We start from the raw sequence: 13902 nt of genomic DNA, 5'->3' as shown, positions 1-13902 counted from the left end.
TGCAGAAGCAGAGCACTCATGTAGACGCTGGTTGGAACTGTTCCAAGACAGTAGAATCAATCATAACGGCCAGCATTTGGGAAACTGCCAATTCTGAGAGTAGCTGGTGGTGGCTGCCTCACAGACGAAGCATGTATACATTTTTGCAAAAATGAATCTTAAATTAAAAATGATTCACTGCACTGTAAAGCTTCATGCTGCTTATAATTTATCACATGAAGCTCGGTCAGACAGCTGAGCACACTCAGGCTCTCTGAATCACATCTCACACGCCTGTGTGGAACGCTCACACTTAAGTCGGGCAGGCTACGAGCATTCATCTAGCCTAGGTAGGGAATGAATCGAGTTGTGGATGGCTAAAGTCACAGGACTTTGAAGGCCTACAAAAAAGACACCTTGTGCAGATAGTTACTATTAGTGGCAAGCCCCCCCCCCCCCCCCGATGCATGTCCCTGGGCTCTTACCGCAAGCTGTGGCTTTCTGCAGCCAGCAGTTTCTGGCACTGCTCAGTGGGCACCACAATCATGAGAATGACCCTAAAATGACTGTCTCCTGGATCTCTGATGGGGAGTCAGTATTTATGCCTATCCTGTGAAAACAGGGGTTTCAATAACGTTGGATTGGGCTCATTTGGGACAGGAGGTGGTAGTCGTTGAGCTTTGGGGATAAGAAGATGCTCAAATGAGGAACACCCACTCGTAAACCAGAGATGCACCCCAAACACCTCACTTCTATAACCTCCTTTTGGGAAACTGTTAATAGTGTGCTCGTATAGCATGTTGCTCATATAAAAACATATTTTTCAAATGGGAACACATTTTTATTAGCAGATGGAGATCGTTAATTACCTCTCGCCAATTCGAATGTTTAGGCTGCAGTCTGCAGGCTGCCGACTACAGGCGGAGACTGCATTCTGAACATTCTGTCTTCAAAAGCAAACAGGGAAACAACAATGCAATTTCCAGGCAAGACTTCTTTAAACAAGACCAAGGCTCTCTTGGAGGACATTGCATTTGCTGCAACACCCTATTTAACAATGAAGAGTCAGCTAAAACATGGGAACATGCTTACAAGCGCTTATAGAGAACTTTAGCATCACTCCTAATGGATGCTCATGTTAAACCTGTTTCAGTTCGACCAAGTTTGCAATTCAAATGCTTGATTTATGAAAACACTGTGTTATTCAAGTACTACAAAATAAAACTGCATTCACTTTACTAACTCAGTTTGTCAATTTACTATTAATGGAATATGTTTCACTTCACCACCAAAACTCCAAAACATGCATTGCTTCTACCACTTTGTGCTAATGGATTTATAGAGCTTGGGGGTGGGGGTGCACACGTACTTGATGAAAAATGCTGCATTCTGCATTTGGGGGAGTTACAAAAGAGAGTTGCCGGTGCAATCTACCTTTGCATAGGTAGATTTTTCACACCCAATGAACTTACGGCATGGCAGCTGCCACGGGTTTGGCTGTCACACCACAGGGCACATCTCTGATTCATGTATTTTCTGCAGTTGCTTCCCTGAAGGCTTGTATCCCCTGTGCAAGGCCAGGTGCAAGAAACATATTGAAATGGGGGGTGGGGAGTGGGGGGGAGAGTAAAGAGGCATTGGAAGCTACTGGCATTGACTTTGAAAGCCTGTCATTGCTGATGTGCTTGGACTTACGCGTGTTTGGGGCTGACCACAGTCCTCAGTTTGTATGGTTCCGGGGAACTGAGGCATGTGTAAGTGGCTGGTGGGTGCTCCGCACTTACACATGCTAGAGTAGCTAGTGGCGGGTCCCTCATGCCTGCAGCCAGGCCCTGCCCTGCACCCAAGTCTCCACTCTGGATGAAGGTACAATCATGCCAAGGAGATGCCGGCGGAGAAGCGAGGGGCCATCCCCCCTGCATTCTGCAGCTACATGGTTTGTAAAAGGCATTGAACGCTATACTCATTTCATTATTCTTTTATTTGTACATTTATAGCAGCGCATGTAGCCCAGGGGCATCTAGACGCTAGTTACAGTACAGGACCAAGGATGACAGAGCAGTAGATGTTAATTAAAAAACAATTTATTTTGCAACGTCGGTATGAAGTTCAGCCCGCTGGTTGAGGGTGTGGGGCTTATTCCAGAAGGTGGCAGCGGGACTGGGAAACTGGCCCCTCCAGCTGTTCTTGCGTTTGTTTCTGAGGGTCTCCAGGCAGTGTTTGTAGGCAGACCACTGCAGTCTTGTAGGAACATGTCTTTTGACCTTTGGATGAGATATGTTGGTGCCTGGCTGGCTAAGCACTGGTGAGTGATGGAAAGTGTTTTAAATGTTATTCGCTCCCTGTCTGGGAGCCAGTGCAGGGATCTCCTCATTTCAGAAATGTGAATCAATCTAAGAACACATCTCTCTTAATTCATGGATGTCTAACTTCATTAACATAGAAAGTTAAATGAGTTTTAGACGTACCACACAGAACTCAGATCCCGGACGAGTCGTGAGGCTCAGGGAATTCCAGGCTGGAATAAGCATCATCATGTGTGGAACTCAGATCCCGGACGAGTCGTGAGGCTCAGGGAATTCCAGGCTGGAATAAGCATCATCATGTGTGGAACTCAGATCCCGGACGAGTCGTGAGGCTCAGGGAATTCCAGGCTGGAATGTGTGTAACTCAGATCCTGGACGAGTCGTGAGGCTCAGGGAATTCCAGGCTGGAATGTGTGTAACTCAGATCCTGGACGAGTCGTGAGGCTCAGGGAATTCCAGGCTGGAATAAGCATCTTCATGTATCTAACTGGTTAAGCAACACTTGGCAAGGCGGGGATAACAGAGAATTGATCGATTTTGTGAAAGCATGCCTGCGCTACAGCCGCGACTAAACTTGTTCTTCTGTAGAACCTGCCAATTTGGAAAGCTAGAGCCCCGGCTTGCAAGTGTGAAGGTGTGAGGTACTTCTCAGCAGATAGCGAGTCCTCCTAAAAGGGGCCCAGACCGCAAACTCAGGCTAGCGCTCAGCAAAAGCAAAGAGGCAGCAGGAAACAGGTGGGGGGGGTGTGAAGAGACAGACTCGAGCCGCAGGCAGGGCGGAGCAGCTCGGAAAAGACTCCTGTCTGAGACAGAGAACCACTGGAACAACAAGTCAGAGCCGGGGCCACATTGTGTCCTGGTACTAATCATCACACCGCTAGCATAAATACCTAACTACACAAAGAACTGCAGCCCTCAGTCGTGAAGCGGGCAATCTGGAAAACCAAACACAGTGTTCGAATTATTACTTCTTCCACAAAAACGTGCAATAACGCTTTGCTTAATCATTTCAAAAGACACTTTCTGTTCTCATATAGTGCTTCGTGCTGGATTCCTCCAGCATCTAAGCCCTGTAATGGCATCCATGGCTAGAGTGCTTAGAAAAGGCTGACAACGCTTTCTGCTGGTCCATAGCCATTACAGCAGTTCTAGAGAGGCTCGGGTGTGCTCTCCTGATTTCTTTTTTTGGTTCTACTATGAAAGGAAGAGCCCTAAAAACAATTGTTGAAGCACATCCCCAGAAAGGTAGTAATTAATAATAGCAGTTTGATGTACCCAAAGGTGTTCCTTTCCAGGAGTTTTAGCAGAGGAATTATAGGAATAATAATAATAATAATAATAATGAATAAAACATGCTCAAATAGATCGAAACCTTTGAAATGTTCTGGCTCCCGTTCCCAACAATAAATGTGTTAACTAAACATAATCAGAAGGCTGTTCATTTCGACAGTGATGATAACATAGTTGCTTAAAATTTACAAAAGACAAGGCAATGATTTCAAGCGCCATCAGCGAGACATAATTAAGCAGGTTCTTTCAGAGAGGAGCTGCCCCATCTGACACGCATATATTAGTAAAAGTGACCAATTGAAACAGCCCATTTCAGGAGGTTTACTTCGACATATCTTTCTTATGTTATTGAGAAAAGCACCCCCTCAACGGTTTGTTAAACCTCATGGCTGTGTGTCAAGAGTCTGAATGGAAAAATGTAATTGAATTGCACACTGCAGAAGCCAAGAAAATATGTAATTGGAAAAATAAGTTTCACTCACTCTCAATCCAGGAAATCCAGCCGGGCCGCCACCGCCAACAGTCCCCTTTTTAGAAACATAATTTCGTTAGAAGATAACATATTTCCCAAGACAAATATTAGATAATACAGCATTTAAACTGACAAGCATCCCGCGAAAGCCTCCGGTTCCTGTCTAGACGCAGGCAAGCCTTTGAGTGCTTGTAAGCCCTGCATCTGGAACGGGTTGCAGAGGAGTGAATGCAATGTTTGCAGCGTAAGGCTATCCGAGGTGGTCGCCTGGCGCTCCACCAGCAGAGGGCGCCAGGTGTCCTTTGCTGCAGCCTGGCTTCCAGGGGCTGGTGCTAGGGAACACGTCACTGTGCGGCCTACGGTGAACCAGCTCTGCACAGAGCAGCAGCCCCAGAGCACGAATCAGGCCCGGTTCATATTCTGACTGCTCTTCAACCCTCCTCCCTAAACCTGCCTCCCCTCCCTCCCCCCCTAACCACCATGAGGAGCCGAAGGAACTCAGGGCGCGCCCAGAGGAAACCTGGCTGTGTGGTATGAAATACACATCGTGCATGACTAAACGATAGCGATACGTTTTACACCATTAAAAAGTGATAACATGCAAGACACGTACACACACTTCAAGCAAACACATTCAAGCAGAACACTCTTCAGCACACCGTTTGATGCGTGGGGTGCTGCTTCCCATCGGGCTGACAGAAGAGGGGACCTATGCAGTCGGAGCACACACGGGATGTTCTGCTTTCAGCAAACCTCGATGGCAGCATGTAAAAAGCGGGGAAACCAGTGCCGACGTGTATTCAGGCTCAGGGCCTCATTACACGGTAGGCGGTAAGGGTTAAAGGTCACCGGTAAGGGTACCGGTGACCGTTAACCCTTACCGCCGTATTACGAGGTCCCTTTTAGCAGGCGTTAAAAAACGAACCCGCAAAGTGACCTTGGTGCTAATTATCGTACCGCAATTTGCGGTACCGTAATTAGCTCCTTCCCCATTCCCATTATGCCCTATGGGGGCAAAAATGGGAATGAGGAAGGGCCTTGGTGAATGGGGAATTACCGCCCCCGCTCACCTTGGAGTAGGGCGGTAATTCCGCCATCCACCAAGACGGACACGGTAAAATACTGGCGGCAACCATGGCGCTAATAGCGCCATGGTTACCGTCTACCATGTAATGAGGCCCTCAGTCTTCAGGCACCGCCAATGAAACTACTAGTTTCTACTGCACTGTGTCCTCGAAAGTGCTGCCTACGAGCCAAGTGGAAATCAGGGCAAGCATTTTACATATGTGATCAGGGTCAAGTTGGGCTGGACTGTCCAATAGAGAACTCTGGACATTTCTCGGTAGGCCCTTGTACCGGGCCTCTTTTGTGTGGTGTTTCCAAATGTACCCATAGGAAAGGGTTGGGGGCTTGCTGAAAATGTGTAATATGGGGCCACTTTGAAAATAATTTCCAGGGCCTCAATTTGTTCCCGGTCCACCCATGGGGTCAAAATACATGTTCTGGTTTATGGCACCTCTTTCACTTGCTACTCAATGCACTGTCAGACAGAGACCACTTTACGTTTCAACAATCTTCCTGTTCTGCGGGACCAAGACACAGAGCACCCCCAGAGAGAGTGGAATTTAAACATGAAGCAAAATGACTGCCACACCCTGTCGTGTCATTTCAATTCTGCAAATTTGGCCTTGGCTTAGAAAAAGATCAATACCTTGGCCAAATTAGGTATTATTCGTCACACCACCTTAACCAGCTTTGGAGGTCCTGGTGGAGATGGGTTTACTATGTTTACGCGCAGCGAGGCCACCATTAGCAACAGACCGTTTACGTTACATTACATGAACGGGAACTGAAAAGTTCTAGTGTCTATCTCCTAGCCTCTAGTTATGGAGATTCAGAGAGCTAGAGTTTTGTGTTGCATGTGACAGTCTATTGCCCTTTATATTTCAAACTGGCTAATAGGGGGTCAATACATTATAATCCTACTGCTGCCCCAATTTATTGCAATCATTCATTTTGCAGCTGAACTCACTTCACTTCTGCATCTCAAGTAGTGCATCGCACACGCGTGGCCTCCTATGTGCTCCAGCCGCTTCTGCGCGGCCTACTCCAAGATTTACCAAGCAACGGCGCTTCCAGCTATTTCAAGCCATTCCTAGCGATCGATTCACATTCAGCCAAAATTACGAAGACTTCGAGGTACTTGCAAGAGAACTCATGACTCATGCTCTCCCCGTCCTCTCATCTCATCAGAAAGTTGCATTCCATTTCACAGCTGCACGCAATTGTGTGATCTTTGCAATATTAGGGCGACGGATGGCTAGGTCAGTTCGCAATTGGCCACTGGTGCAGGTATTAGGCTTGCACTGTGAGCACTAAACACATTGGGCCTCATTACGACCCAGGCGCTAATGGGTTAACGGCGCCGTAAAAGGCTGTGGCGCCATTAACCTATTAGCGCCTAATTACGAGGTCCCTTTGCGGGACCCGACCGACCTTAACGGCTGGTGTAGACCAGCCATTAAAGTAGGGACCCGCAAAGGGACCTTGGTGCTAATTACGATGCCACAATTTGCGGCACCGTACTTAGTGCCTTCCACATTCCCATTGAGCCCTATGGGGCAAAAATGGGAATGGGGGAAGGGCCATGGAGGAAGGGGGAATTACCACTCCGCCAACCTTGTAATGGGGTGGTAATTCCCCCTTTCTCCATGGCGGAGTCGGTAACTTACCGGCATGGACCATGGTGCTATTAGCACCATGGTCTTCCGCCAGGGTTGTAATGAGGGCCATTGTCCATGTTGGTGTCAAGGACGAGCATGCTCGTCTTTTTTGCATAGACTTGCATAATAGCCTGGCAGTTAAGGGGTTCACATCACGGGGATCATTGTATGGTCTGATGGGAGATCCACAGGCTCTGCACTCACTGCAATAAACCTTCTTAAATGTGCGAGTTAGAAGCAATGCGTATGATTCCTTTGATCTCAGCTTTTCTGCATGCTAAAATATTGCGAAGAACAACTGTGTTTCAACGTTATCTCTAGCAACAGTCAAAAAGATACACTAAAGAACCTGATTTCAGCAAACACATGGCCAATCAGCAAGCCTAACCCGTCCATTCTGCAGCACGGTGTATCATCAACCTGCAGTGGTCAGCAGGGCACTTCACTGTTAGGATCTGTGCACTGGACACACTTGAAGCCCCCATACAGTTCACAGCTGTTTATCCTGTGGACAACCCCCCCCCCCCCTCCACCAGCATCATCCAGAGTAGGTAATCTCAAACGCCGACAGGCAAGTAGGAGGCAGGGCCATGCTAAGCAAAGGTGGATGCCAAGTTACACACGCCATTATTCACCAAGCAATATTCAACCAGCAGCAACTCTTGCTCATATTGCCTGCAAAAAAGGCCAGACTTTGAATGTCTAAACGGAACTTTTTACAGCCTTGTCCATTTGCTCTGTCTTCCGAAATTGCGACTCCTGTATCATCCGACCGTTGCTATGCCTCCCACGGGAGTCTGTAGAGTATTCTCGGCACTTCAAGGCCAATCAATTAAATAAATCTTTAAATGGATAAATACATAAATATTAAAGGCTCTAGAATCTTCAGCCCTTTTAAAAAAAAAAAAATAATTTGTAAAGCGCGCTACAGCCCAAGGGCATCGAGGCGCTGTTGGAGTCAAACGTCTTAGTTACAGAGCTTAGGCCTGGCTCGTGGTTACAGTGAGCGGAGGCCTAGTTTGATACTGTACAATAATGCGTATACAGGACGTTTGTGGCAGGATACTCTTGGCAAGTACGTTGACTTTCCTCTCAAAAGACTTGTTCAGATGAAGAGCAGCTTGGACTCTCTAAGCCACAGCTACTTTGCGTGCTTCTTTCTACTATTGCTAAGAACAATTTCCCATTAAAGATTGCTGGAGAATAAAAGAGGGCCTGACAAACTACCTTGATCACTCTCAAAAGCAACTTGAATCGAGCCAATCAGTTTCCCTCATTAGGAGTGTGCCGGTGCGGAAATATTTACATATTCTGGCACGTTACCGCACCAGCACACACCAAGTGTGCCGGTAGGCTGCCGGATTTACCTCCAGTTCTGAGCTGGAGGTTTATCTGCCACCCTACCAGCAAAAAACGGCTGGAATTACTGCCCTGGTAACACTGGTAAATCCCCCATGGGGTGCTATGGGACTCCATGGAATGGGGATTTACCGCCGTTTCCAACACTTGCAATCTACCGGTAATTCTGGCGAACCAAGTGGCAGAAGCGGTATTACAGTTGCCCGTATACAGGCAACATTATAATGAGGGCCATGTCTCGCATCAAAGACAAGCAGCAACAATATCGGCTCTCAAGGCGCACAACACAGGACAGCAAAACACCATCCTTCTATGCTTTATAAAATGTAACTTCAAAACGGCGCGGATCTGTAAGCAGACGAACCTATAATGGAATGGAGTTTGTAGAAAATGTATATAGCGCAGCTTCTGCAAACTGACAGGCTTTTGATGCATGCTATTAGTTGATAATGCTAACGTTGGCCAAAACTGTCAAAGAAACACAATGTACATAGAAAATGAAAATGGGCTCATCATCAAAGTACTGGGAACAGTAGGTGGGGCGGCTTACAAGGAGGCTTTTCATGCGAACATACACACTCCATTATGCATCTAATCAAGGCGATTGGTTTGCCAACTGAGTGGTAAAGCAACTGGCGAGCATATTAACCTTGTACCTGCGTGCATGTAATACAGGACAAGACAGCAATGCTGTGTGCGCCGGGCTGGGGGTGCAAGGAGCCTTCCCGCGCAGATTGCATCTCCTTCTGACAAGTCACTGGCACAAAGGCTCGCTTCAGAGTCGGGCCCTGACAGCGAGCTACTGTGCAGGAGCAGGCGGGCAGCTATCTGACGATCAGGTTCCCACAGCATGAAGGACTCCGCGCTGGAATGTAACAGGAGCTCCTGAACACAACCTTCCGCACAAGATCAAAGGCCGCCGAGGCAAATCAGTGTGTGTACCGGGGACAATGCAGGGACTGGAGCCAGCATGGGCTGCAAGCAGATACACTTCCTTACAACGGAAGTATAACTGCACATTTCAGAAAAAAGTACCTCTACTTTTATGGTTCTACGTTGAAATACCGAAAATAAAACGAGGACCAAAATAACGACATTTATTTTTCTTTTGCTGCACTTTTTTCATTTTTTTATGTGGCTAAGAACACCCCCTTTTTACTCCCCCACACCACCCGCCCTCACCTTGTTCTATTCCCTAACCCATCCCCCGATCTATTTACTGTTAAAAAAAAGGTGCAAAATAATTAGACCAAAATATCACTATTTTCATCCTGGTTGTTTTTGTAGTCGGATTTTTGGGGGGGATTACCGTTTTTATTAGATCTATTTTCCTATCTACAAAACCAAGACACATACTTGAGTGTTGAATGGAACACAATGGCAACATTAGGTAGTGTGGACCAATGAATGATGTAATACTTACAGGACTTCCATCCGGACCAGGAGGCCCTCTGTCTCCAAAATCCCCGGGGAAACCCTAGTACAAAAACGAAGACAATGAACAGTTTAGTCTACATAGAACCCATGAGCACTTCATTCAATAAGAGCAGCTAAACCAACGAACAAGATATACCTTCTAAACACACCAGCAAACATAGCATAGGTTGCCGCTGTATGTTGCTTTTCTTTTTGTTAAGAGTACACCACATGTTGGCCTTTTGAGTGATGCCTTTGAACTTGGTGTGGATACATGTTAAAGGTCAGAAGTGAAAGGTTCTGTCTGTGGGTCTATGCCTACATTCATGATATGAAATTCGTGTCCAGGCCTCCGCATGCTCCCACCAGACTAGTTCTCCCTTTTAATCAAACTAGCTTGGCTTACTATAGGGACTGGCAGGAAAGGTAGGTCTGACAGCATTAACCTCCTTGATCACAAGGGTGCCAACTGCACACATGAACGACTGTTGCTGTTGACACATTGAACTGGAGCGATTATTTAGGTTTTCTCTAGAAAATGAGCCCTTTGCCCCCCACCCCATTTAATCATGGCCCTGCTAACAGCCACAACTTCCTCTCTGCACTTGTCCAATCTGTCAGGCGAACCAGCCCTCTCACCCAACTTGCACCTTGATGGGACCATGTATAATGAACCAGGACAAGGTAATCCCAATTCTAGTTTCCCCAGTATTATGCATAATACATTTTTACTATTATAAGTGACGAGAGGCGAAGCCCAAAATTTGAAAAACAATCCCTGGTTATGCAGCATTGCGACTGTGTCTGGGACCGGACCCTGTGAAGAGGGTATGGGTACTCCTTTCAAGCTGGGTTGGGAGGTCTGCCAGGGTTTTTGCCAGAGCCAGTCCTGCTTCAGAGGCGGGGTATGGGAGTTGGTAGGGCTCCAGTCTCTGTCCCTTCAACCTGTGCCTGGTTGAACGAACTGAGTGCCACCTTTTCCTACCCCATACCTGTATTGCACAATGCTGGCCAGACTCTTTCAATTTGCCCTGTAGGGCTGCATCACGCAGAAGGACTGGCGGTGGAGGGGAGGCACGCAACTCCACAGAGAGAGAGACTGTGAGAACCGCTGGACTGCAAATCCATCAGCACAGCAAACTGGCAATCCCAGCACTCTAAGCGACATGAACAGTGGCAGTTCTCTTAACTGAAGAGGAACTGCAACAACCTCTGCTCTTCAAGCCGTCAAACCACCAAGCGCGATACGAACTGGAGCAGTATTTATACCTTCAATAGGGCCGCGGAGCGGTCTACAAATCAAACCAGCATTTCAGCCTCTACAGTTCGCTCTGATACGAACAGGACTATTGATTGTAGTCTGAGCGGGCTGCCTTTTCTATAATGCAGGCCGACCTGCGTATGAGAAGAGGGCAGTGTTTAAAACCCTCTTTATGTGTTTGTGTACCAGCAACATGTCCCCTGGAGGAAAAAAAGCCAGCTATTGGTCCAAGGAATTAGCTGACTGAGAGAACCAATGGGGCAAGGGGGGAGGGGTAGGAGGTGGAAAAAATGGGCCCAACAACAGGAAGGTGTTGGTCATTTGGGTGAGGACAAGGGGGGAAAAGTAGGACCAAAAGACCAAGGAGAGGAAGGACGGTGCAGAGTAGAATAGAGATGGATTATTGAAGAAGTGTGCAAGATGAGGTATTGGTTGGTGGAAGGATGTGGTACGTGGGTGTGAGTGTGCATGCAAGGTAGGTGAGTGAGACTAACAGAGGGACAGTATGAGGTCAATGAGAGTGACTGGGAGGTGAGTGAGTGAAAGCAGGGCGACTGAGGGAGAAGGTGTTGGTGGAGAGTAGAGTAGTAGAGTGGAGCGTACTACAATGAAGAGGGGAGAGTAGAAGTAGTGGAGAGGGGAAGGTAGTAGTTTGGAGAGGGGAAAGTAGCAGTGTGGAAAGGACAGAGTACTAGTAGTAGAGATGGGTGATTAGTAAAAGTGGGAAGGGAGAGTTGTAAAAGTGGAGAGGGGAGATTACTAGGGTGGAGAGTAGCAGCAGTGTGGAGAGGAGAGAGTAGTAGTGTGGAGAGTAGTAGCAGTGTGGAGAGGAGAGAGTAGTAGTGTGGAGACAGGAGAGTCACAATAGAGAGTAGAGGAGAGTAGGAGTAAAGAGGAGAACATCGAAGTAAGGATGGAAGAGCGAAAGAGGGCAAGATGAAGGAGAATGAGAGGAAGAAATGGAGGAGAGTAGAAGGAAGAGAGAAGAAGGATACACTATCAGGGTGAGGAGTACACGAGTTTTCTAGGAAAGGACCAGGAGAGACCAGAGTGTTTGTAAAGCACCTCTTTGTGTACCAATTGATTTGTGGAACCTAGGTTAGGATTCACTTAGATTGTTCCCAGAGGGAGAGAAAAGGTGGTTTTTCTGAGGCCATGATAACCAGACAGTCAGTGATTAGCCAATGGGGGTTACTAATCTCTAGGGACCATTCTAAGGTTGAGGGACACCTGGGCTGGGGTGGGAATCAGACGAGAAGGTGGGATGGCCACTTCTCAAATCCTTTAATAAAAACACTTGATCTGTCTTCAAGAGTTTGTGTGTTCTTAAGGCCACCTGTATTAGTGTACAAGCTCCTGACTACCTATTGCTCCTCTAGTTCAGCATCACCTATGCTCCATGTTTCACAACAAGCACTTGCTTTAGATGTAGCCTCACAGCGTAGGCTGCCTCAGGAATATCATTATGAATGCAATGCATATGCTATGGCCGACTTGAAACCCATTTACATGCAGCAATTCACTATGAAATGATTACTCAGCGCTACATGGCCACAACCCTGTCAGTTTGTTTGTTATTCACAGAGTTGCCAGTTATGTTGCAAAGTCTGCTATTTTGTGAAGCCTCTATATACTCTTAACGTACATTATAATATAATGCAGGACATTATGTAACAGTTACAGGCTTTCACTTTAGGCTTGCAATAAATCTGGTGGGATTTGCAAAATCGCATGTGCACATGCATAGAACTGCAAAAGTGACAGCCATTGTTGCAGGGGTGGCCCTGATTGAAATTCAGCCACCTCCACTTTGCCATGAGGCTGAAAGAAATGGACACAAACCAGTGCTTGCACCATTTCATTACACTCGTGAAAGAGGACAAAGGGCCAGCTCACCCAAAGACACTTGCTCACTTACATCTTGAAAAGCTTACTTAGCAAGGAAACCACGGCTATTTGCAAAAATTGATGAACCGATCACTGGAAACCAGAATTGTACCGTTAAAACACTCCCCAAGAATACATCAGGAAGAGTGGACAATCCGAACAACTACAGACCCATACCCAATTGACCCTACCCAGCCAAAATCCTGGAAAGTTACATATACTAAGAAATCCTTGAACATGTAGAAACAGATGGAGTAATGGACCAATCTCAAGTAGGATTTGGACCCATGAGAGGGACCGAATCAGCACTTATCTCCATCTAGGACACCCTAAAAATGTATGTGACCATACCATATGTTCAGCCCTCACTATACTAGACCTATCAGCAGCTTTTGACACCGGCAACAACACAACTTTAATTAAGAGCTTTAAAGAATCAAGGTTTCTGCCACCGTACTACAATGGAGAGAATTCTCTCTCACAGGCCGGACTGAAACAACCTGTCTACCGCCATTCACCATCAAATAGGCGTTCCACAATGATCGCATCGTTCAAATCTTCTTTTCAACACATACATGGCCCCACTCATGAGACTAATTAAAAAGCACAGGCTCACATATTACAACCATGCGGGTGAGATCCCATTCATTGGCAACATGGCAATTGACATCAACTCAAACAATTCCCTTGCTAGCTGCATTAGTGAGATAAACACCTGGATGACCAATAATAGCCTGAAACAAAGCCCAACCAAAATGGAAATTCTGCACCCCTCCACCTCTCCCCCCACAGCAATGGACAGTATGCACCACTTCCCAGGCCTGTAGAAATGGGAACGAGTCTGCAAACCTCAACCATAAACCCTGTTTTATTCTCATGGAAAGTGGGCTCACACCAAAACCAAAAGTCAATTCCATAGTTAAAAAAATGCTACTGCCACCTATGTTCAACCAAACGTTCAATGACACTCCTCAGCTAACTGAAGACCACCTAGATTTCACAAACATGTTAAAAACCTGAGGGTAACCAAAAGTATAGGACAACTTACCAACGAGTGAGAGATAAACTAAATTACAGCACACAGCTATAAAGCCTCACCATCAGATGTCCTGGGCCCTGCCCAATGACAAAAATCCAACCAGAAGAAACATAAGCAACACACACTCAAGAAGGAACTAAACTGCAAATAAAAACGCAAATTGCATTTAC

The 13902-nt window shown here is 46.6% G+C and overlaps 1 protein-coding gene across 1 annotated transcript in view; it reads right to left on the bottom strand.

Moving 5' to 3' along the window:
- COL24A1 (collagen type XXIV alpha 1 chain) overlaps positions 1–13902 on the bottom strand; it is a 910546-nt gene that overhangs the window by 438254 nt on the left and 458390 nt on the right. The window contains exons 13-14 of the mRNA XM_069641689.1: positions 9553–9606; positions 4058–4102 (exon numbers count right to left, since the gene is read on the bottom strand). Coding sequence (XP_069497790.1) covers positions 4058–4102; positions 9553–9606 — 99 coding nt within the window. The remainder of the gene's footprint in view (positions 1–4057; positions 4103–9552; positions 9607–13902) is intronic.

Source organism: Ambystoma mexicanum, chromosome 1q (genome assembly GCF_040938575.1).
Source record: "Ambystoma mexicanum isolate Mex_15411 chromosome 1q, UKY_AmexF1_1, whole genome shotgun sequence".
Lineage (NCBI taxonomy): Eukaryota > Metazoa > Chordata > Amphibia > Caudata > Ambystomatidae > Ambystoma > Ambystoma mexicanum.
The sequence above is the reverse complement of the archived record's forward strand: the minus strand, read 5'-3'. Positions and strand labels throughout refer to the sequence as shown.